The sequence below is a fragment of the Onychostruthus taczanowskii genome, unplaced genomic scaffold (assembly GCF_017590055.1).
Source record: "Onychostruthus taczanowskii isolate IOZ18803 unplaced genomic scaffold, ASM1759005v1 scaffold29, whole genome shotgun sequence".
NCBI lineage: Eukaryota > Metazoa > Chordata > Aves > Passeriformes > Passeridae > Onychostruthus > Onychostruthus taczanowskii.
The window spans coordinates 5,861,971-5,887,740 of NW_024500239.1; the positions used below are offsets into that span (position 1 = coordinate 5,861,971).

The following is a 25,770-nucleotide window of genomic DNA, read 5'->3' on the forward strand; positions in this document are numbered from 1 at the left end:
TATTTGCTACCCCATGGGGTAATTGCAGCAAGCGGAAGACCTGAAGTTGTTTTGCTGGAAAAGAAACAGCCGTGCTAATTTTCCTGACCGCTTTTTGAATTCCCTCAGAGGAAAGCACTCCAGTAACATGAAAACAAAAGTAGATCTTTAAAAATATGCAAGTTTGCTTTCCTGCTTAATTAGCAAGTTACTTAACTTTCCTGGATTAACACTAATAACTTCATCAGTACAGAAGCATGACCCTTTAAACGTATGTTCCTTTCCAGATATTGCTTCCTAATTTTAGGGGTTTCATGTTGCTGAAAGTATCTGAGCAATCATGTGTGGATATTTTGTAGTCAGAAGTATTTGACCAAGCTCCAGGAGCGGCGTTTCACGCCCTACTTTGAGCATCGCCGGAGCCAGCTGTCGCCCTGGCTCCCTGCAGCAGCGCCAGAATCGTTCTGGCAGGATCACCGAGACTTCGCCTCCCTCCAACCTGGCTGAAGGCAGGCAGAATGGACCGCCGCGAATTCACCTCGGAGGCTGACAAAACACACCAAAATCGTCTCTCCAGTGTCATCGAGGAGGAGGAAGAGCAAGATGCGGCTTACACAATTGTGACAGTCCTGGACAAAGTGGCCAACATAGTTGACAGCGTGCAGGCGAGCCAGAAAAGGATAGAGGAGAAGCACAGGGAGATGGAAAATGCCATCAAGACCATTCAGATTGACATGTTAAAGCTTGCCCAGGCTCATGGCAATACAGGCTTCACGGTGAACAAGTTACTGCAAAAAACCAGCAAAGTCAGCTCCACCATGAAGGAGGTGCGGGCGCGCGTGGAGAGGCAGAGCACCAGCGTGCGGAAGGTGGAAGCAAAACAGCAGGAGATGCTGAGAAAAAACAAATTCCGGGTCGTGATCTATCAGGTAACCATGAAACTAATTTCTTGTGGTACTGAGGCTTTCCCACCTCCTTGGTGACTTCTGGGAGGTGTTGGTTAACGAAGCGAAAGGTGCGGTCTGTCCAACATAGGAGTTATTTTCTGCTTTCTTTAACACTGATCTGTGCTCCCCAATGCCTTTCAGCGTGAACCTACTGGCAGCAGCACACAGGGTCTATTATTAGTGTGGGTAGGTTTCTGAGCCAGTCCTGTAAGATTAACTGCAGATCAGCAAGGACTGTTTGCTGCCTCTCCGAAGGGTAATATGAGGCAGGCCCTGTAAATCTTGTCATACAAACCATGCCTGACATTCATCTCTGTTATTTTTTTCACCGTATTAGGTAGAAGTGCAAATAGAAAAAATGTTTTCAGGCTTCCTGAAATGCAGACTTTCTTCTAACACTAATTTCAAAACATGGCTTGTTTAACTTGCAGCATTGCCCAGGCCCTCATACTGCTGACAATTTGGGACTTATTTCATTGTCTCAGTCTATAGCAGTGTATGTACAAACTAAGGCTCAGACCCACAAACCCTTCATGACAACAAATACTCCCTTGCATGGTCTGCCTTGGAAATAGTTTAAAATAGCAGTGTTCTTTCAGTCACGAGGAAATCATATAGTTTCTTTCACTGACCTTATTCTAGGATGTTCATTGTATATTAAAATAATTGTATTTGAAGAGAAGATTCATGAAACAGCATGGTCGCACTTGCATCTGTACAAACAGTGCAGACAGTTCTGGGGTCTTGTCAATGAGTGCTGGGAAACACATTTGGTCTGATCCTGCCTTTGCTGGAACTTCCCAGCTTCCCAGGTCAGTAGAAAGTAGGAGTGTTTGATATTTTCCCAGAAGCATAGCTGCTCCTGTTTTACCAGCAAGTCACTAAAGCATCTCTCAAATGAGTTGTATTTCTATTAGGCATTCTTGAATTCCACCCCTCATGACTAATACAATGCACCCCCATCACTCAGTTTTACACTCTGATCTTACATCTGTTTGTACATAAATGACATCATTTGCAATGAATGGAGCTGTGTGTTTCACTGAGTTTATTCACTACAGTGAACAGCTGACAAATTCTTCATAACCTAGCTTTCTTAAATAGTTCATTTTCCACTACTGGGAAAAAATAGCTGAAAAAAAGAGAAAAGGCTGAAGGTAGGGAATATTACCTCTTTAATGTTATGTTAGTACCATATACAGCCAAATTGTGCCTCCCAGATTTTCTGACTCAATGACTTACTGTGGTTGTTCAGTAGAAAGTACAGGCCAAATCTGTCCTATTATTACCATTATTGCAAGCTGCATCATCATCACGGAATAGAAAACAGGCACTTTCACTTTTTGCTTGCAAATCATTTCCTAGCTAAAGGTAATACATCTCTGTGACTCCCCTGGTTAATGACATAATGCCATTTCATTGATGGGCCTTTACCATAATGACTGCAGCAGAATCAATGCTTTGAAAATATTTTTTCTTAAAACAGTATTCATTACACAATGTAAATTTGTCTGCTAGCAGGGCATGAGCTGTTGTTTATTAAAAATATAGTAAAAGTTGGTCAAAATGGATTTACATGCAGGTGCAAAGAACAGCTGTTGATATTTTCAGATATTTCATACAAAAGGTGGCTCTCCCAATGTGTGCTTTCTCTAAGAACCACCTTCAGTAGGAGTTTATGATCTTTCCGCTGGTTTTGCTGGACAAGAATCATCTGCACTGTATGTTTAATTCTTAGGTGGCACTTTTCAGGAAGGGAAACAGCATTTTTTCCTGCCTTTGTGCTTTCCTCTTCCTATAGTGATTTAGAACTGTCAGTGAGAATATGAGTGACTCTCTCCTTAATTTCCATCCCTTTTGTAAGGTAGATTGAAGAACCTTTTCCCAGTTGCACAGAGGAGAGGCATATATGTGGATCCCTCTAGGATCCACCATGTAACACTTTTCTGGAGAGGGATAACTGCCTGAAACCTGGAACAGTCTAGGTAGACAAGAGTGCATTGTGACTTCAAGGCACAGGTGCACTTTGGAAGGCCTCTTTCACTCAAGTGCAGTGATTTTCACACTGCTGATTTGCACCAGGGCAGGGACTCTGCTGCAGTGCCAAGACCCGAATGACAGGAGCTTGGCTGGGATGAGTGGGAGTCTGTGAATAGCTGCGGAACCAGTGTGCTCCCTGTGCTATATGTTACAAATGGCTGTAACCAAGTTGTTTACTCTGTGGCTCTGACTGATGGCTCTGCTGTAGAGAGGTGTTTTTTTTCTGATGAACTATTTGGAACATTGTGATGGGACCAATGACCTGTGTGTTGCTGGCATGGAATCTTTACACCAGCAAGCACGTGTGGGTTTTAACTTTAACTTTTGCCAGAACATCAGCACATGAGGAAAAAGGAGACACCAATTAAATACTAAAGATTTCCTTTCAAGTGGGTAGCTTTGATCTTATCATTGATGGAGGGAGTAGGCAGGTTGAAAAGGATCATTGGCTGAAGGAGATTGTCCCAAGAGATCTCAGCAATGATGAAAGGAGTTAGCAATATCCTCACATTAAAAAAAGACAAAGTGATCATCCTTGAGCAGGATGATTAGGGAATAGAGAGCATTCATTTTTAGAAGGCCATGTGGTTGAGGAAAAGATGTGGTAGCAGGCAGCTCTCCTCCCTAGGCTGACTGCATGATTAAAAATGCCAGGTTACTTCAGACTTTCTAGTGAAGTCTTTGACCCTGGAGTGCTATGTGCCCTGAGACTATAGTAGGGAATAAAAAGGATGTTGTAGGTTGTACAGGTCATTGCTCATTTCTGTTCAGGTTAGTCTGAATCACCAGCTGTAAGAGCTATCATTTCTCTGAAGTCAAAGAGCATTTAACAGTTTAAATCATTCTGACTAAATTATTCAGAAATTAAAGGAATATAGATATATTTATTTTTTTTTTTACCCTGAATGAACTTGTTTCATTTGCTTTTCTGCATGTCCTGCAAGTCCCTATTTAAATGGAAGTGTACAGGCACCAGAAAGTCCATGTTACTTTTACTGGGCTTTGTGTCTATTATTACTTCACATAAGCAACATAAATGAGTAACTGCTTCCTATGAAGTTAGGAATGCAGATGCATTTGTTTTACTCACTGCTGTCTGACATTTAAAATTAGTGAACGTGTCATAAACCAAGATTATGGCTTGACTGACCTACACAGTAGGGTTACAATTGATTTGTTTGCCCTGTGTTTGCTCCACTGCACACACCGAGAGAGGCTCACAGAAGCAGCCTTGTGCATGCCTCTGATATTATGCATAAATAATAAGCTAAAATGTATGTGTCGTGTCTTGCCCACTGACATTCTGTGGTTATAATGACTAGGACAGTAAGAATGGTGAGATCAAGATGGGGATAATAATCTGGATACGTGAGGTGGAAGCAACTTCATCTGAAGTGGCGGTAGAAATCAGGGTGTCAGGAGCTCAGGAGATTGCCATTAATTTGGTACCATTTGGGCATAAGAATGGCAGTCTCAAAAATGTCCCTGCAGAACAAAATCCTTAGTAGAATGGAGTTAAATAGTTCGCCCAGAGCAGACTGTGCTAGGTGACTCATATTTGATCATTTTTCTGTTTTGCAGAAACATAGGAGGTCTTGTCCTTTCTCATATTTGTGTACCTGGTGTCTTACCTCATAACAGATAATCTGGAAAAAACAACAGGTGGCAGTGCATTGTGTTGAAATGTGAAGTGAAGCTAGCCATGGGTTTTTGGAGGTGTGTTTCTGTCTTTGTCAACTGTGTAATATCTTCCTTGAAAATCTTGATACAAGAAGGTGTGATACTGAAAAAATGTGTTCAACATTAGAAGCTGTCAGTTCATAGAAAGAAATATAGACAAGAAACCAAATTACTTTTACAGCTGGAATAATGTTAATTTTAGTGAACATGGTGCCAATTCCTGTACTTTTAGTTCTGATCTGAAACCATAAATGGATGTCTTCAGTCCTGAAGACAACAGGGTCTGGACAAAACTGCCTTTCTAAAACTTATGGGAAGAGAGCAAACCCAAATTGGTATTAAAGTGCAGCCTGAAAATTAATGGGAAAAAAAATAGTGTGAATTGACTGACTACCTCTGACAGCAGAACACTGGCCTCAGCAGCCCAGCGACACAGGGCCTTTGTTGGAGTCTTGTGGCAGAAACCTTATAAATATTTTTACAGCTGGGATATTTAATTGCCTTTGCTGAGAAAACAGAGAATAAAATAAACCCAATTATTGTGTCAGAGAGTGTCATGAGAGCCCTTTGTTTGCATTGTTGAGTCCAGTGCTCCAGTTCAAAGTGCAGGGCTGGTCCCGTGCTGTGCAGCAGCCACTAATGGAGAAGCTATCAACCAGCTAAAGAAAAACTGTGTTTCTAGTGACATGTTTTCAAGGAATGAGGAGACATAAAAAGTTTAAAAAATATTAAAAAACCAGATACTGGTCTACTTTTGTGTTCCTAAAATGAAATGGTTTGCGTATATCACAGGACTTTGTCCATACAAGCTGGACTCAACACCACTGGATCTGGTGCCCCCAGACCTGCCCCTTTGGGTTGATCCTCCCAAGGGGACAGGCTGTCCTCTTCACAGAGCTGCCACTGATTTTTCTCCACCTATTAGCACTGAGTGGTGGAAACAGCTGATCTTAGTGTACATTTGCGCTGGATGCAGCTGTTCAGGGCTTCCCTTGGGGCTGCCCTACAAGTCAGCAGAGGAGTGCAGTTACAGCATGAGCCTCCTGTGTCGTGTCTCTTCTCCATGGTCCTAGAGGCTGCTCGGAATTGTCACCAGGAGCTGTGGCTGGCTGCTGTGGGCACATGCGTATCTGAGAATGGAATCACAGAATCACTGAGGCTGGAAAATTCCTCTTGAGATCATCAAATCCAGCTGCTCAGCAAAACCCTTCATTTCTGAGGCACAGATTTGGGAATGGACTTGTTTAGGGACATGCAGCTGGGATTCATGTTCTCAACACTACTGAAGATAGCCAAACCTTGCAATTAGTCCCTTTAGTGCAGGAAAAAAGGTTAATCAAAACAGCACAGGAAGGGAGATGAGGAATATGTGAAGTCACAAACTGGAAGTTAGGATCTGGGACAGGACCCGTCTTGCCAGGCATTAACTAGACATCAGCACCACAGATGTTTGTACATTTGGCCTGTATATTCCTTTTCAAGTAAGTAGAGGGAAGTGTGCGGAACCTGATTCTCCCAACCTGTTGTAGACATCTACTTCTGGATACAGTTCCTACTTAATAAGTATCTGCTCTCTCCATATAGTTAAAATGTTGTCCAGAAATGAGTTCATATGGAGTTCTCACTTGTACTTGAGAACTCTTCCTTGGTCTAGCTGGCCTGTAGGAACAGTCACTGTGTGATGAATTAATGAATCAAAACATTGTCAAATATTTCTTTTCTGTCCCATCACACCTTGTGATGCTTTTTCCCCTTCACTTGCAAGGGGCTTCCAGAAAACTTAGTAATTAGGGATTTCACCAATTTGATTGCAAGCCTGCAAACTGATCTGCACAGCTATTCCCTGGTCTAGTTCCATAATGCAGTAGCAGAACAGAGAAAGTACGAAGTTTTTGTTTTCCCCTGAAGCTGCAGTCGTCCTTTTCATGCACCATGTGGTAGCCTGGAGCCAAGGGCTTCTCCACTGATGTGGTGTATCTGGGAACTGGCTGCTCATTGACTGCTGCAAGCCACAGACAATGATAATGGGAAAATGAGCTGAGTTCCTTTGTAGTCATTGTATGCTGGTGGTTGAATTAATGAATTTCTGTCAGAATTTAAATAAAAGGGATGTGTATTAGGCTTCACAAAAGAGAAATGAGGGGAGTTAACTGTTCCAGACTGGTTTTCCATTGTGTAAAAATAATTCTAAATGCAGCAACAGCACTTAGCCATAAAGTCTTATATGCTCAAGTGTTTACCTGATAAAATTTCTTAGGTGGCCTTTTAAAATAATCCTGTTTCTCTTTCATCTGAGCAGTTTTTTGGCCTGCTGTCAGAGATTCTGAAATGACATATTTGCAGAAGAAATGAGGGGATCACTTGAGTTTTATAAAGCTTCACTCTTGACTGTTAGAATATGAGTAAAAGTACGGAATGATTTGTAATTGGTTATTCATCAATGGTTTCATGTTGATTTAGAGCACAATTTCAAGGAGGTGTTTTAATGATTTACCTTGGCTACCAGTGTGAATAACAAATGATTCATCCAACATGCAAATTTCTAAGATTTGTTTAAAACATTGTGGCAGTGCCATTTCCTGCCCATAAGCTGCCCATCATTTGCATCACCAGTTGTCATAGACACAGCAGCAGGCACTGGGTAGCCTTTGACCATTTTGCTGCTTCGTGCTCTGCTTCAGAACTGTCAGGTGATCACAGACAGTCCCATCTGTGCTTGTGTTAATCATCACCTGCACTTTCCTTGTCATGCACCCCAAGGCTGAAAGATCATTTGCTGTGACCTTTTCCCTGTGCAACACAATGACTCCAAGTTATGGAGTTTCATCAGTCTCTCCTCCCTAGTTACGCTGTGAGCAGTTTCTTTAAGACCATTTTGAGTTGATTTTATATATACAATACATAAATATATACATACACACATATGTTATTTTAGATATATAAAAATGAAATATTTATTTAGTCATTCTGATTTTCTGAGGTTTTTTTAATTTTAAAAAGCTTTGTTCTGCTAAAGTGTTGATTGAAATTAGGTAATAGTTGAGAGCTGATAATTGTTGCCTTTATTAAAGCTGTTTAGAGTTACATTTTGAAGCTATTTAGGAAGCGAACACAAAACAGTTTATAGCATTTCTTGCAAATATTTACATGTAATACAGTGCATTACCTTTTTTCCTCTCTGCCAATTTTGGAAGCCCAGTCCGAGTATTGAAATACAAAGCTTTGAATGCATATACAAAAAAACCACGAAAGGACAAGGAATGTAAAGCTCTTGAATTAGCTACATTAATTAAAATGCCCTCATATTCCATTACTTTTTTCTTTTCAAATGACATAAAATTGTTACTGAAATTATCATTTAAAACATTCATGTACTTAAGTAAAGCCTAAGTATTGTTTTACAGTGACATTATGTCACTGCTTTGCTTAGCAAATCAAGTGAACTCTAAATGAAAAACACACATCTTCTTAAGGAAAATAAAAGTCCTGCTGCTATTAATTATTGATCCCATCTGTGCTCCCAAAGAGTGGAAATTTAGCTGGTAAAGTTTGTGAGGGAATCTTTTCAACAACCCTTTTTTCTTTTCCCAGCCTGGCAGTCCGTGCTGAAGGCATGACATTCTTCCAGCAGCCCCCTTTGGCTCCCTAGTGCAGCAGTAAGTGAAGGCTGCTTTTAGAGCCAACCTGATCTTTGCCAGGACACCACGGCTGCAAAATACCTGAGACATTGCTGAACAATTTGCTCTGCCATTTGTCCCTTTCTCTTCCCAGAGAAGAGGTGAGCCTGACTGCAGGCAGGGTTATCAAGCAGGCTCATTCTGAAACAGCCTCTTTTCCCCTGTGTGCTTCAATTATCTGAGCATCGCCACCTTGAGAGTCTCATAGGGTTGATTAGAGGCATTGCCACATTTAAGATTATTTACCTACTGGTTTTAAGGTTTCAGCATGGTGGAAAAATCAGCACGTTTCCCTTTGCGTGGTTGAGGAGCAGGAGCATTAGCTTTCCCTCATAAATGCTTTACTATAGCCTATGGGAAAAAATGTGACTGCTTTGATCCCTTCCTTGTGGTTGGAAGATGCCTGCAGTGCCTGCAAAGTGGCCACTGCTCCCTCCCATGAGTGCTGAGCAGCCAGAATTTTGGCAGCTGATGGAAAGCTTGAAGAGCAAGAAGAGGGTTTGAAAGACACAGGCTATGTCTCCCTGAAAATTTTCTTATTGTGAATGAAATTGAAATGAGAGCAGGAGGTGAAAATGTCAGTGATGGAGTCAGACTTTCTTAGGTTTCAATGCCATGCTGGCCTTCTTCATCAAAGCTAAGGGTTACTTATATGTTTACTTTATATTCAGCCAGGCCCTTAAGAACTCAAAATTCTTTGGCTAGGCATATTTGAGAAGTTAAACACTCAAAAAATAGGAAAAAAAAATTCAGCTTTCAGATGCTTTCTTAGCAAACTTGCCATGCCAGGGGCTTTACCAGCCACTCCTGAATTGTGCAGTTGTTCTGCTATGATGTTATACCTCTAAGTTTTGTCTGTTAAAGTTTTTCCTTAAACAGTGGATGTAACTACCTGCAACTACAACTGCAAAGGTCTCCAGGATTTTCCCTTACCATTCAACCAGTGCTTTCAGTCCCTCCTTTGCTACGACAAAACCTGAAGTCTTTCTCCTTTTGGGCTTCATGTCCTTCCAGACGCAAGCATTTCTCCAAAACATTTCCAGTTTCAACACACCATCTAATCTGACTTCTTTCTCCCCTCCCTCCTCCTACACCCATTCCTAAGACACAACCCCTCTTCTCAGCCCCCTTGTCCCCTGACAACGTTCAGCTCTACAAGCAAAGTACCTGAGCTATGACGTGATTGCTCGGAGCAGATGTCAGCTTAGGAGGGGACAGACAGAATGACTCAAACACAGCCAGCTTTGCAGAAGAGCACTTATTTCTTTGTGTTAGAACCCAGCTCCATTCTCAAATTGGCAGAAAATTTGAATGTTTCTGTGTTAATGGAGGGGCCATGTAAGTGTGAGAAGGTGGGAGATGCATAATATCAGTATGTGTGTTACACTTCTACAAATCAAAGACAACTTCCAAATCAAACACTTACATGACAAATTTACCAACTTTTTACTTGGAAGAGAAGGAAAAAATATTGCTCTCTTTGAAAGGTCTAAGTCTGTTTCCAGTGTGTTGAGTGGTGGATAACTTTTCAGGAGATTATGTCCAATGAGTAATTATGGCCAGCAAACACACCAGGACCAGTGTGAGCACCCTATGCAGGTGGTCCTTCTAGGAGCAGTGATGAAAAGGAAGGGGAATGCTCAGTTTCCACTAATTTGTTTTCTGGCCTGTGCATGTTTTTGGTGTTTGCCAGTAGATGAGGCAAGCAGAGAACATGTCCTGTGTATTAAATTACAGGCAGCTCCTATGACTGCATGCCAATTTCCTCAAGAAATCATGTTAAAAATAATTGATTGCTTGGTATATTTTACTATGAAATAATCTTCTTCCCTCACTCTAGACCCTCCCTTAATTCCCATGAGTGGTGGTGATGGGTGCAAGTTTTCCCTAGCAAAATCCTTAAGCAGATTTTTAACAAAAAGCTTGAAAGCAGCAGTATCAATGGCTCAACTCCCTTCTCACCCTCCCCAAAGATTGGACTGCCCAGTCCTGCTATTCCCAGTCCCATCTGATTTATAGACAAGGAGAACGCTCTCACCCAATTTAGGACTTTGTTCTGTGCTGCTGAAATCAGTAGGTGTTTGGTCTTTTGGTTTTAGTGAGCTTATAAAGGAGCTGGTAGCTATATGCTTTGACTCTGTCTGTTTCTCACTTGGTACTAAAGCTTCTTGTTCCTGCCTTAGGAAGGATGAGCTCCTCTCTTCTCTCTGCCCCACAGATATCTAGTGATAAGAAGAAATGAGTTAGGAGTAGGAGAGAGAGAAATGAAGTAGAGGAAAAAGCTCACCTACTGAGCCTAAATCACTGAATTTGTATTCCAAAACCTTCCTAACATGCTAGACAGGCTCACTAATACTTTCCACTTCGGTAACATCCAGAAATCTTGAAAGGAGATAGAATCTCACACTAATGTTTTGCCTTGCTACATTTGGTTCTGCAAGATGTGTGCAGAGACCAAGGAAAAGAAGAAAATCAAAATCAAAGATTTGGCAAAGTTCATGCTGAGAGTCTGTAGGAGAATGAAAATGTTTCTCAATATCTGCATGCAGCTCTAGATTCTGTGTCTCATCTACAAGATCTTCATCTCGCATGTTCTTGTTTATAACTTTTGATTCTAACGGGAGTAGGAAAGATAAAGTGCTCCCTTCTGTAGCTAACAGACTAAAAGTAAACACAATAAAAATCTGGCAATTGACAAAAAGTACAGACAAATTCTTCTTCCAAAAGAAGACAAATATTGCAGAGAAAATAGTGTCTCTGCCTTCCTTCTTTTTAAAAAGTAATCTTCATATGAAGTGTTCCTCTCCCCATATTGTATTCATCTCTGTTTGTACTGAAATTTCAGAATATTCATTCTGGAAATAGTTTTGTTACCATTTCAGCTGAAGGAGTGGGGTATAATTTAAAAACATTTTAAGGAATTACTATCCAGCTGTGTTTTTAGTTAATTTTCAGGAAAAAAGAGATTATGTTTATGTGTAGAAGTCTTTATATAATTAATGTTAATTTGCACATTAATGAAGATTGTTAGCAAAGCATTGTAGTTTTGTTCCTGCTGATTTTGACAGATGAGTTGAACAACATTCTGCTGTAATCAATGTAACATAATTTGTCCCTATTTTTTCTAAGTATTAACAACTATTTTAGTTGAGGCTTTTTATTGAAGCCAAGGCATGATGAGAGACTCTTAAGTGGGCTTTATCTGTCAAATAGCACAATGTATGTTATTTTATGTAAAATAACATGACTCACTACTAATGAGTCACTGTGAAAAATGACAGACATCTTTTTGGCCAGAAAGAAGTTCACAGCAAAATATTCACTTAGCCTTACTTGCTATTCATGGGTTCACACCTTCAGTATCTCTCCTATTGTCTCTATTAGGATGATAATACTAAGGGTAGGGTCCTGACACTGCCATGCCCCAGAAATCAGCTGAAGTAGTTAGTACTAATAAGAAACAGCTTAGAAAAGTGTCATACAGCTGTTGTACAGACAGCTGTTTGCACCCCAAAGGGCTGCTCTTCCTGGGAGAAGAGCACAGGCATGTGCATGTAAAAAGCTGGTAGGGAAGAAGGGGGTGGCATTCTCTATCTCATACCCCTCCTACAAGTTAGTTTTATTGCTCTGCATGCACTGCACTTCTAGATAGAAGTAACTCACTGACACTGAGACACAAATTTGTACTGTCCATGCAGATTAGGGAAACAGCTTTCTTAGGAGATTATCCTTGTTCAGATAAATTCTTCATTGCCATAAACTTTTTTCCCTTGTTTTTTTCTCAGATGTCCTTAACCACTAGCTCATTCTTGATAATTTTTTTTGTTTACTGTGGACAGTTTTTGGAAGTCTTTCATGTATTTGAGCTTTGAGCCTCTAGCAATTTTTTTTTTTTTTTTTTTTTTTTTGAGAGGCTGCATGAATTCCTAGGGCTAAGATATCTAGGATAGTCATAATTTCCAAATATGCTGCTGATACACATTAGAGGTGTCATATAAATATATAATTATGCATGCTCAAACAGGCCACCAAATTCACCACAGGAGATAGAGGTGCTTGCTCAGGAATATCAGGAATATCATACATTTCCAGATGGAACAAATCACGTTCACCTCAGTGATGGTGTAGGTGCTGAATGAATTGTGTGTTACTGGGTTTACCAAATAACATCTCCCTGCTTTACTGATTTGTCCCCTTGTGCAGCTAGCACATGTAAGTTAATATGTTGAGGTTCATCCTCTTCTGGGCAGCAACAGCAGTGTTTGCTAAGTTTCAAACAGTCAAAAATGCACAATTGTCTTTGTAATAGTAGTAGACTGAAGCTACTCATATCATTGAGGCATTTGCTTGGACAGTGTACAGCTGACACACCCCAAGAGCCTTTTTGTCTACAGTGTCTGCTTTTATTGGTGAGGAATAATGGATCTAGGTCCAATCCAGAGACACAGATAAGCTCCAAAAAAAAAAAAAAAAACAAAAAAACCAACCGAAACCTAGACAAGTTTGGTCTGAAAACCAATAGAGGCCAGGACTCATAGGACCATTACATTAATTAATTTCAGGTAGAACCTCAGTGAAAAGAAATCTTTAATCAGGAATATAATCTCTTTAGAGAACTTGGCACAGATTTCTTTTGCCATTTGTGTTCTGAATAGATTAGGTATGATGGTACAAGCCTATCTTACTTTGTTACAGTATTATATTTCAGTTAGTACTAATTAACTGCAAGCCAACCAAAAAAAACCCCAAAAACTTTGAACTACCATCTTTTTGAAACACACTTGCTGGAACATGACTCTCTGCTTTAATTCACAGGAGGAAACCGAGTGTCCTTCATCTCTGTCTGTTATCAAAGAGATGACAGCAGGTGAAACTATAGAGGATGATTTCTTCCCACCTGATGATCTGTCTTCTGATGAAGAATATTATATCGAAGAAAGCAAAGCAACCAAGTTCAAGAAATCAGGCATGAGGCGCATTGATGACATCAAAAAGGCATTTTCAAGGGAAAATATCCAAAAGACAAGGCAAAATTTTGGCAAGAAGGTAAACAGGCTTCAAACTAGGATAGTAACCCCTGAGAGGAGAGAGAGGATCAGGCAGTCAGGAGAGAGACTGAGACAATCTGGGATAAGGATCAAGAAAACCATTTCACAAGCTGCTCCAACAAAGGAGACATTCAAGATCCATAAAAAAAGTAAAGAACGAACAGGAGCAGAAGGTCAGGAGGGAATCCAGGAAGCCAGTGTACACATCGCCTCTGAGCTCCCAGCAGCAGAGCCCTTCACTGAAGAAATCTCTTACACAGAAGTGATCACTAAGGTAAAGAAAGACAAGAATAGTGCAGCAAAAGGTGCTTCTCAGTCAACTGAAATAGGGGTGACTATCCCAGAAGTTGTCCTTAAGCAGGAAAGAAAAGAAGGAGGAGGAGGAGGTGATGATGACGTCCCTTTGCTAGACTTAAAGCAATCAGTATAAGGAGTCAATGAGCACACACCCCATACTGTCCTCACTGAGCAAGAGAGAACACAGTATGTACTCACTCAGCTTTAGAAAAATGTGTGAATTTGTGTTATATCACAAACCGTGTTGGTGTTGTTCTGCCATCCACATAGATGTCTGTAGTGTTGTCTTCCTGACAAAAGTCAAGCCATGCAAACTGAATGAAGGGGCTCCCCCTCTGTCTCGGCGTGTGCCGATAGCCATCGTTAACCCAAATGGAACTCACAGTGTCAAAGGGAGATGGGAATCTGCTGCGTTTCCAAGATTGATTTAGCAGTCACTTTACAGCCTAATCACTCTCATCGTTTCATGCACAACAGTACAAAATTTATTTCCATTATGTTACACCAACTCATCTAATTAGAAAACAATAACAAAGCTATTACTTCATATTACCAAAAGGAAGAACTATGAAAAATGTCATTTAGCTGTACAAATATTATCACTTAAGGATCCTCGCAGAAAAAGCAAATTCCTGCTTTACCCATGGTATGAAAAAATGTGGTAGGAACCATAGGTTTTGAGTAAATTGTGGTTTTTCTTAGTAGAAAAGAGAAACTCCTGAAATGACTACAGGTTATTTCCAGACTTCTGGAATAGGAAGGTTTGTTGTAAGTAAGCAATATGTTTTGTGCATTAATGAAGAATAAACAAGAAGACACATTAAATATGGAATAGCAGGAGGAAAAAGGAAGGGGGTATAGTATTCATGTTTTGGAAAGAGGAGATTGTGAGAAAGGCAATGATATGAAGCAGTAAAAGTGGAATAAGATGAGTGCATAGGTTCTGGATAAATTGAGAGAAAAGTTAGAATATTATAACTACAGTTTCCTTGAGATTTTTTAGAAAACTACTATTCTTTACAGAGGATCATAGGGTTTATGAATATAACTGACCAGACAAGGGAATTGTTTTTTTTCCCACTCTCTGTGTTTTTTTCCGAGCTTCACTGCAATTAAAATCTATTCTACAAAGTCACAGATGTACAGGGCCAATCCATAACCCAATTCTTTTTTTCCTATCATCATCATTATTGACCAGTCACAGCCTCAGGGATTATGAGACAGACACCCTTTGGACTATGGAATGCTGTTTATTTGCAACTCTCAGGAGCCAGTGCCCTGACATCAGATATGTTTGTAAATATGACTGCTACGCTGACATGGGGTGCAGGACTGTATTGCTCTCTTCATTCTTAAATGGAGTTGCCTTCAAAGCACTTATCTAAAGCAATGTTAGTCATTACTATCTGTGTGAAACTTGTACAATATTGCCAAAAGCTGTATGATTGTATTTAATATCTCGGGTTCATTTTAAAAGAAGAGCATAACTTGGTTATCTATATACATTGTTTGAAGACTTCCAGCTAATTGTTAATCTATCATTCAAATATAATTAGTTTGATTTCAAGTATTCTGCCTGCCAGTTCTTTCATTTAGATTGGTGTACATCCCACTTGAAGTGAAACAGCTTTAGTAATAGTAACTAGGGAGCACTGGTTGGGGAAGGTCAATGTTTTACTGTATCAGTGACATTTCAAATCAAATTAATGTTGTCAGATTGGGAGCAGCAACTCCACTGAGTGGAAGGGCAGCATAGAGAAAGAGAAGGAGATGGGGAAGGGAACACATTTCTGTAAATAGTAAATTGTTCATCTCTGCTCTACTATAATCACATGCAAAAAGGAAGGAGCATTTTTCTTGTAGGATATACTGACGGTTTTGTTTTGTGTTCTTTACTAGTGATAAGAAGCCTTTTTGGAGCAAAGTCACTTTATGTTCTTCAGTTCTGTATAAAACTCTACATATCTTCAGTGAAATACTGTATGATTTTTCTGATTCTTCAGTCATATGGCCTGCATTCTGTTCTGCAAGGGTTGGCATTTTTCTAAACTGATAAACAGGGTTTAGTTATTGAAATGAAAATTTTGATGTTCAAATAAGCTATTTCTTTGCATTTTTATACAGCAGAACACTATGTGATAGAACATCATTGCCTATAGATTTTCTTCATATAGCATTTAATTTTCTCATTTTGCATTACAAAGAAAAGAGGTTTCCATGTTTCCAGTTTCCGTGGAGCATATAATGTAGCACCAGATAGAAGCTCTATCAAACATCTATTTTTTAATGTTTACTTCTAGCATTGGTCAGAGGATGTTTGTTTGTTTCATAGCAAGTAGTGAGTTCCTCAGGTGTGCAAAATATTTTAAGTATTAAATTTTTCACTTTAAATTACTATCACTGTTTCTGACCTGACTTACATGTACCAAGAGATGAAGGTTAAATTACTCCAATAAAGTTAAATACAGGTAGGGGATGGGGAAATCACTATGGTTTGCAGCCTCAGATTCTGTGGAACAGCACAGACCTTTGCTGCTTGAAGTCTCCCACAGCTTTTTCATAATTTCCAAGATCAATGATTATGAAGCCAAATCCTTCAGCCTTCTCAGAAAAAAAAATTCTCAATGAAATTGGTTGATGTACAGCTGCACTGGAGGGAGGTCTGGTGTATTTTTTTGGAACACTTGGTTTCACTTGAAAAGATAATCTTGCCGGCACTGTTGCCCTTAGCTAAATGGAAAAAAGGGACCCTGTCCCTGTCTGCTCTGTTTTCCAAGAAGAAAACTGGCACTCTGTACTTCGTTGTGGGTGTGAGTGTGAATATCAAACTTCCTCGTGGAATAAACCTTGCAGTTGCTAACTACAGAGTAAAACTGGCTATGCCAAGCGATGAACTACTTTCTCAGACACTTGCTCTACAAAAATTAAAAGTGTTTACAAGGAGAAAAAAAAATATCAGCAAAGTCCTGACTGCAAGTCCTTCTTTCATAACATCCAACAACAATTTCTTTTGCTTTGAATTTGTGCTAGTGAAAGAAGCCAAACATATTTTCTGTCAATAGCTATCTGTCTATTAAAGGTAGTATCACTCATCCTTCAGTTGCAGGGTAGACCGCAGTGGTGGTTAACACAAAAGTACTTCAGCCATTCCAGGTGAAGTATGGACTGTGTTGTCTTCTTTTTTTAAACTAAACCGATGCAAAATACAGAACAACAAGCAGTTAAGAGGTCTGAGTTTGCAGGATTCAGGCACTAATGCAAATGGAATGAGTATTAATAGAGCAAAAATAGTATTCAGATGTGTTTATCCTGAGAAAACTTTAAAATTTTTCTTCCGGCTAGTAAATGGGAAGTGTGCACACCTTCCTTACAAGTGGATATAGGTTTTGAAACGAGTTAATAGGTGCAAAAGGCACTTGTGCAAAGGTAAACACTTCTTTCTATGATTGTTTGCATTAAAAAGTGACTGTTCAACAAAATGGTTGCAGCCATTAGTAAAACCACCCAGCAAGTTTAGAAATGCAAAATCAAAGGAACTGTATATTGAAATATATGCAGATAAACATAAAACTTTAGCATGCATTTAATTATCTTGTCATTACAGCTTTAATAATGCTATGGGTGATGAGATTTTAACTACAAAGTTGAATTTAAAATAATTATATTATATTATGAAACATTATTGTTTTAAAAAGAAAGATAACATCTACAAAAGACCAACATAAGATGTCAGAGCATTTGTCACTATCATAATCACTTTTTTATGCAGTGCTTCCATTATGAGCAAGTTATTTGATTATATTCTCACTTGCTTTATAAGAGTTGGCAAATACACCTGCAACTGTTTTCCCTCTGATATTCCCAGGGTAAATACATGTAGTATTTTTGCTGCGAACAGAGTAAGCTGATTTATGTGCAACTAACCTAATCTCTATGTATCACCTGCCAATTCCCACCCTGCTGTGAGAAGGTAGCCACCACAATGCAGCTACTGGCTGCAGCTTAATCCTGCTTGACGGTTCTTTGGTCCATAGCTGTCCGTCCTTACTTCAAACTGCAGAGCAGTGCAACGCCCCTCAAAGTCCAGTGATCAGGGTTCTGCACTGTTTTCAGATGCAAAGAGAAGATGTATGTCACGTCTGTTCTCCGAGGCTTTCTGTAGACAGGACAGCAGTACACATTTCCATGGTGCTTCCGTGCGTCGCTCGGTGCTGCCGTGCTAACAGCGTACACGTGGACTACGGGAAGGCTCGTGAACAGCACCTGAGAAAGTTAAAAGATGCACAGGGTTCAGCATTACAGAAGCAGGACAGGGCATCTGAATTCTAAACACTAGAACTAGATTCAGTGATGGCCTTCAGCAAAAGCACCTCAGCAGAGGTACACGTGACAGTACAAGTCCTACACTCACTACCATGTTGACACTAAGTTTAAGCCCATGGCAGCACAGGGACAACAGCCATCAGGAAGCCTGTTGCAAGGAAAGCAGAAAAGTAGGAACATGGAAACCTGCATGCTGCAGAGATAGATGGAAAAATGTCAGGGTGGTTCTAGGAGGAACAGCAACCATTGTCTTTTTTCCTTCCTTTGCCCCTTTCATTGGTGTTTCGCATTCTTTCCCCACCTTTTTCCTGCATGTCAGGTCTAGAGCTACAAAAACCAAGCTGCAACCCTCCCTGTTACCTATGCACTGCTGACAGTGGAGCTTCTAACATCCAAGGCACTTCTTGGGTGTTTATCCAAACTAGATCACCTCAGGTCTTCCACCAAGACAAAGTATTCATTGTCAGGGGATAAAATGGACCAACATCCAAGAGCAACATGGAGCCCTGCTGAACACTCCAGAGCACTTGAGTAAACTCCATGTGTGAAGGAGTCTTTTGACAAACCAGGCAACAGAAGTTACAGCTGGCAAGGTTTGGTTTGGAAAATTTTCTCTCAGTCAGACACCGAAGTATTTTACCTATGGACAGGAATTTCCTCAATTCCAATTCCAGGACAGTTAGAACTGGCTTGGAAAAATGTACCAGTGCAAACAATGACAACTTTCCCTGGACTGTGACTACAGTATCTAATCATTACTCCATAGCCAGATTTTAAATCTGCTTAGTCACATCAGTAAAATGTAACTCTACGCATGGATAAGTGACCACAAGCCCAAAACTAATACTCTGCCTCATATTAAAATACAAACACTAGGGATTTCTAGTCAACCAAACAATGACCTCCATATCAAACCTAGCCCAGGGCTTTGGAAGCTTTGATAAGGTCCCCCTTGGTCAGTCAAAAGAAGACTGGGTGGCACTATTTTATTCAAACATAACTGTGCTGCTAGGGCCCCTGAAGCCAAGAAGCCCAGCATCTGGTCTGCTGTAGTGCTATGTATCCTAAATTCATTTTCTGCCAGAAGTCTTTTTGTTCACTTTTAGCAGGTAGAGTCTGTCCTCTTCCCAGCACCGCTAGTGTTGGCTACCCTCTTAAAACCTGTTGTGAAACCACTGCTGCAGGCACTCAGCATTCTTCCTGGTTTTCCAAGAGCACATGCAATATGCCACAGCCTGCTACACTCACTCGATCCTCACCTTTGGTGCTGACTCGATCAGCTTGCTGTTCCTGCGGTCCCAGCCAGCCCCTTCGAGGAACAGGCCGTGTATGTAAACCCCACCAATGTCAGCAGGAGGAGGGCCAACAACATCTTCTTTCATCATCTTGGTCACTTCACTGTATAAAACAACACTGTCCAGTTCCCATCCTTTGGCTAAATTCATGCGAGTTGTCTCTTGCCTCATGGCTGTTAGGAATCCCTAAGGAGACATGCAGGAATATGGCAGACGTAGAGGATTTTTATAAAAGCCTTGAATTTAAACCATTTACAACTTTTTCTTTTTCCTATGTGACACCAGCTGTATTAAAGCTCATCCCACAGAATTTCATGTTCATATAAACTAAATTTGGTAGTGTAAATCCAGTACCAAACCTCCATACATAATTGGTGTGCACATGTTGGTGCTAAGCAGCCCCCAAGTTGGCTTGTTCAACATATCAGAAGTATCTGTATACCTCACCTCTCATGCCTTTTTCTACAACCAATCAGATGGAGAGAGGTATATTAGGCTGCCAGATTAATGTGTTTTGAGAGATTCCAAACACAGGTGATTTCTAATTTCTCTAACACTGACTATATTATTCATCTTTTCTTATGCTAACATTGTCAGAAATGCTTTTCAGTCAACAAATAAGCATTTTACAGAACATAAAGGAAGTACCAGGTGAAATCATGCCATTAAATACTGAAATGCCTCTGACACTTTGCTCAGTGAAGCCTTTATATACTACAATAACATAGTGTTTTAGACAACAGTGAGGTAAACCCAGAGCACTCCAGCAGCACAGAATAAAACTAACTCTCTGTTCTAGAGAGCTACAATCTCATGACATTGGTATAAGCTATCAAAAGACAAGCCAGGCTGAATATGCTGGTTAGCTTCCCTGATACAGCTGTCCATGGGAAAGCACAGTTCAGTATGTGGGAAGTCCCTTAGTCCTTAGAGATGGGAGGGCAGACTCATTTGCTGTTCCAGTGGTCATGCTGCAGATGTACATATTATTTTACCTTGAGGAAATCCACTTGTGTAGTGAGGAGGTGAACAAATAAAACACAAAATTGAATATGCAAGGGCAATGAAAAGGACACCTAAGAAAGAGTAAGTTTCTTGACATATTTCAGAGCAGGGAACTAAAGCATCTGGAGACAGAGACGGGGAGATAGAGAGCCACATGAGCAACACACAAAGGTGGGAATCACTGAGCCAACAGCACAGCAAGGAAGAAATCAGGATGGGAAGGGGGGAATTGAATGAGGGAATTGAAAAAGTTTTTTTTCTTCAATATTCACAGAGCAGGACGCTCTGGTGAACTACCATTAGGGCCAAATGAATGGAATTAAGTGAGATATGGGAAAATCAGCAAATTGTCTAGTGAACACAGGGGCCACTCTCTGGCTGACAGGACTAGAGTGCTCCGAGCACTTGGTAGCCATGCAATACCCTTCAAGTTATGAGAATGTGAGAGGACTTTCAGGAACCCAGATGTTTCTGTTAACTCACACTGGTTGCTCCTCATTAATATAACACCAGAGACCCCAGGACAAGTGTTTTAAAGAGGCTTTGTGATAGCACAGATAACAGTAATTGCGCTGGAAGTAGTTGAGAACTCCAGTGTATAGCTGAGGGAGACAGGATTAAAGGCCAAGTTCTTCTATCAGAAATGCCATTAAATGAAAACAGAATCGTGGCAGTAATTTGTAGAATTTTAATTTGTAGAAACATGATAAAACCAATAGTTTAAAATACATGAAGTGCTCACTGCTGTAAAGCCCCAGAGGGCTACTGGAGCTCAGATAAACTGAAATATTAAAGAAAGAAGAGCCTGAAGAGGACAGAACCATGACTGTATTAAGGGAATCAGTTCAAAGGCACCATGGAAACACTGGAATAAAAGTAAGCTCCAAGCTGTGAGTTGTCTTCAGGGATAAGGTTTAGATAGCAGATTATTCCTAGAGACGGTAGGACCTATACACTTTCTGCAGTGGGACTTTTGATGCTTATCTGCTCATTTGAGTGAATCCTAGATGGCATTTGAAGATTGCAGCTGTGAGCTGGAGGCCCAGCTGGGTGAATGGCACAATAAAGAGCAAGACAGAATCAAGTGGCTTGAGGTGCCACTCTACAACTGAGGCTCTGGCTCACCCCAAAATCCTGTCAGAGACATAATGCACAAGTTGCCGTGACATTAGTTGTTTCAGTTTCTGATAATATTGGTTAGGGTATTGGTATTTTTTTGTATATGTGTGTTTGCCTTTTCCTGAATTTCTCCTTGTCCAGCTCACTGAAAAGCTTTGTCCCTTTGCATTTTAACAACTCATGCAAACTAACTCTGAACCTTCTAGTGAGGGAAAGCAGACACACATGGAAGCTATGACAAAAAACCATGAAAATCAGTTAAGTCTATTGCTCTCAGAATCACATTCTCTCCTTTACCTTACTTTGGAGATTCCTTGTTTGTCACTTTGCAAATACTGAGCAGTTTATGGCAGGTTTGCTAGAACTAAGTGGACACTGAGAAATGGAGGAATTCTACTTCATATTCTGATTAATATTCACATTACTTTGGCATCTAAGGGTCACAGAAGTAGGTTGAGGTGTCATTATGCTGAGTACTGCACAACCAGAAAGACAACTTTGCCTCGCAGTGCTTAAAATCTATATATAGGACAAGTGACAGGAACTGGATACAGAGATGCAAACAAGGAAACAATAAAACAGTGTCAGCCACTAAATGGAAATTGGGAGGTAGAAATGAGAAATGCCTAATGTCAAGTTTTTGATGAAAAAAAATCCAGTAACCTCAGATTAACTTCCAGGAGGGAAGAAAATTCATGGCATTTCTTGCATTTTTCACCCCAGTTATCTTGGCCCAGTGCAGACACACATGGGGAATCAGGTTTCTTTTACACAGAAGTCTGAGCCAGCCCTCATTTGTATCACTAAAAATAAAGATTAACTTCTGTGAAATTACTGAATTTATCCTAGTGTATAAACAGTCCAAGAGAAGGCAGAGTCTGATCCTATATTATTTTTTATTGCCAGAATGCCTCATTTTCCCAGTGCTATAAATCTATTTTATTGCCTTGTGTTATCTGTGGCATTTATCCATTGACTGTGAAGCTAACAGTGAGATATATGCAAGTAGGCAAATGACTTAGGAGCTGCATTTCATCTCACAAATGAAAGGATTTTTCTGACAACTTCTCAGGTATTACAAACAAGCCACTAGAACTGCAGCACTAACACCTCATCACCTCAGCTTGTTTGAGAAGACAAAAATCAATTTTCTGAACACGTGGAATACTGATTTTAAACACAGATGTATGACTATTAACAAAATAATAGTTAATTAAATAGAAAATTAGTCTTTGCTCAGGTGAATTGCTTTTAGAATGAGCTACTCCCACAGCCTAGGTTACAGAAAATGGTGACTACAATAACCATCTGATTCTTAAGCTTGTGATTGTCAGCACAAATAAATTTTTTAATCTCTGCACACAATGTATTTAGGGACTTTAAGAACTAGGGGTTATGAAGTGTGTAATTTTTGTATTTCTAGAGGCTTTCTCATTTACTATGGTCTATTAAATCACAATTTGTTTGGGGACATTTTACACTGATTATTTGGCAGCTCTTTTCAGAAATCCAGCTATTTTGATCCAAAAAAAGGTAGGCTGCCAAATTTGGGCTGGCAAAATTTCAGAACCGACACAACCCCAGAGCACAAAAAAGCCAGCTGAAATGTCCAGTACAAAATTTCTATCAGCTTTTGCTCATCTGTGCTGCAAAAGCAAACACCAACAAAGCCAAAAGGCTGTCAGGGTTGCATCCAGCCTGATCACTGCAAAAGTTACTTTGAAGTATTTTAGAATGCTGCTATCAGCGTGTTGTTAGCAAACCAAGTGTGGAAGCATAATCATTTTATTAGAAGTCCTACTCCTTTCCCTCCTACTTGAGAACTCTTTGCTCAGGGTTCTGTGAGCCCCCTTCCATGCTATAAAGTTGTACCAGCAGACAGCTGACACACACAGGTTAGATGATAGATGGATATTTCCCAGCAGTAGTCCTAGAGAATATTTGCCACTGTTGTTTTCTCTATTCTAGGCAGCTGTTTAAGCTAGCTTTTGCATAGCTAACAAGTACTGAGATTAAAATAGATCTTTAAAATAGCTCTTTCCTAAGGCTTCATAGAAACCTGTTGGCTGGATACTCTCACAATGACTCATTACCACAACTCACACTTCCCACAAACATCTGTGAATCATAAAAAGCTTTAATGAATGTGGATAGCTCTGCAAAGAAACTACACATCATCTAGGTATGTATACTTTACTTCTTTTAACGCTGCTCTCAGCTGTTCCTTTTTTTGTATTTCATTTTGTGCCAGGTTTTTATTTTAGATGGTGCAGATGAGAGGCTGTATTTTTTGTATGTCTCTGCAGACCATGTCTGGCACAATTCTGGGGTGGTATGAATAACAAACCTTACATTTCAAGGAACTGATTTGCAAGGATTTAGAACCAAGTCCAAATCTCTTCTTCCTATGTCAAAGTTCTGGAACTTATCTTGTTCTGTTTCATGCAATAAATGTACTTATCTTGTTTTGTTTCATGCAATAAATAAAAACCCGATTACTGTAGCAGAAGAGGTAAAAAAGGGAAGATTAAGTTGAAGTGCGAAAGCATGTACTTACACAATTTTCTCATTATAATTAAAGCAGCTAAAAGATGCATTTCATTATTCCAGGAGCATTATTTTGTTCTAGCAAAAATTTCTTCAGTAGATACCAAAGACGTTTTATTCAATATTTATGCTAAAAAATTAATATAGATTATACTTCACATAGTCTATGTTAAGTCAACTTGAAATTCTCCCAAGGTCTAATTTAACTGTTACTCAGAAGTCATGAAGGGCAATGTGGTAATCTTACCTGTGGATTAAAGAATCCTGTCATCCAGAACTGGTTTGGACGGCCATCCTGCAGCCAGCTGCTGAACTGCTGGTTTCGCTCAAGAAGCTCAGTAAACCAAAATCCTAAAGTAGTTGACTCCCAGGAAATCTTAAACCACAGTTTTGGAATTCTAGCATCGTAAATATTATCTAAAGCATCTTGCAATTCTTCTGACATAATTATGGTTCCTGGAAGATAAGTAAAATGTTCAGACTGAACTTTCCCCTAGCTTGCAAAGGCAATTAAAATTTCCAAATGACATTCAAACTCTAATAAACCCTCTTTTGTTGTGCCTTAATTGCACACCTGTAGCGCTGCAGTCTTATCAGTTTGCAGTTAATTTGTTCAAAATTATAAGACTTGATTCAAAGCTAAAGGCGATAAGATAAATGATATTTCTTCTGTTGTTTTGATCAGAAACAAAGATATGTTTCTTAAACAACTTCTTCTCACTCGTACGCATTATTTATATTCATTATATTCACAGTGTGTCTAGAATGTGATTAATCATTGAAAACTGTTTTATAAATTTTAATGGATCCTACATGCATGACCAATGATAGAGATACACTGTGTAACTCATCTATATCCTAAGCATGTACTGGCAGTGATTATATTCATGAAATTCACTATTACTAATGACAACTTTACATTCCATTATCAAGATTCTCAATAGGAAAGCAGGAGGTAGAATAAAGCTAAAGGCAAGATTTTTGGGTTTTTTTGGCAGTGCGTACTCACGTATTCCACGCATAGTGCTGTTCCCTCCACTAAAATGTTGGCATTTACTAAGACAGTGATTTTTCAGTGACACTCACCCTTCCATGTGCTAGAAGTTCCTACACCTTGTGTTCTCTCAATAGTACTGAGATCTGGAACACAGCCATGCCTCAGAGTGACTTCTCTGTTCCAGAAACTGGTTCTATTATTCTCTTACAGAAACTGGTCTGGTACCCCAACTTTCATTAAATATTCATATAAAACCAAAGTTCAGTGTATCATTACACACACATAGCTGCTGTAATTCCCACAAGGACAACAGGAGATACCAAACAGAATTAAGTGGCTTCCACCACAGAACATGTAAAGGAAAAGGAAGCGACTGCAAAGAAAAACTGCAATGGTCCATGCAAACATACCCAGAAGGAAATGTGGCCTGTAAAAATAAAGCATTTCAAATCCCTTCCTTCCACTGAGATTGACAGGGCTTCAGTTGAGGGGAAGGAAAAGAGTATCCAGAAACCAAACACCAGCTTAATATTGAAGAATACAGCATTATAACCTAAACAGTCCTTACAGCAGTGTGTGCAAATTTAGTGCATTCTACAATATATAAATGGCAAATAGGCCTTGATTTCTTCTAGCAGGTAATGAGTGATCTGTTTCTATTTATATAGAAAGCACTTCTTTTTGTGCAACAAATTATTTGAGAAAATCGTTAACTTTTACCAAATTGTAAAAATACCACCTATACTGCATTCTCTGCAATTGCTTTGCAGTCAGGCTCCTAATCACATTCTGGGGTAGCTAAGAGACTTTTATAAC

The 25,770-nt window shown here is 39.7% G+C and overlaps 2 protein-coding genes across 2 annotated transcripts in view; one reads left to right on the plus strand and one right to left on the minus strand.

The window, feature by feature from the left end:
* The first annotated feature begins 351 nt into the window (after nucleotides 1-351).
* CAVIN4 (caveolae associated protein 4) lies at nucleotides 352-15,235 on the plus strand. The gene is made up of 2 exons (XM_041408041.1): nucleotides 352-908; nucleotides 13,139-15,235. The coding sequence occupies exons 1-2, from the start codon at nucleotides 498-500 to the stop codon at nucleotides 13,799-13,801; spliced, it is 1,074 nt and encodes a 357-aa protein (XP_041263975.1). The 5' UTR covers nucleotides 352-497; the 3' UTR covers nucleotides 13,802-15,235.
* LOC121337750 (dynein heavy chain 5, axonemal-like) overlaps nucleotides 14,564-25,770 on the minus strand; it is a 152,442-nt gene continuing 141,235 nt past the window's right edge. The window contains exons 74-76 of the mRNA XM_041408038.1: nucleotides 24,205-24,413; nucleotides 19,251-19,472; nucleotides 14,564-17,931 (exon numbers count right to left, since the gene is read on the minus strand). Coding sequence (XP_041263972.1) covers nucleotides 17,713-17,931; nucleotides 19,251-19,472; nucleotides 24,205-24,413 — 650 coding nt within the window. The 3' untranslated portion in view covers nucleotides 14,564-17,712. The remainder of the gene's footprint in view (nucleotides 17,932-19,250; nucleotides 19,473-24,204; nucleotides 24,414-25,770) is intronic.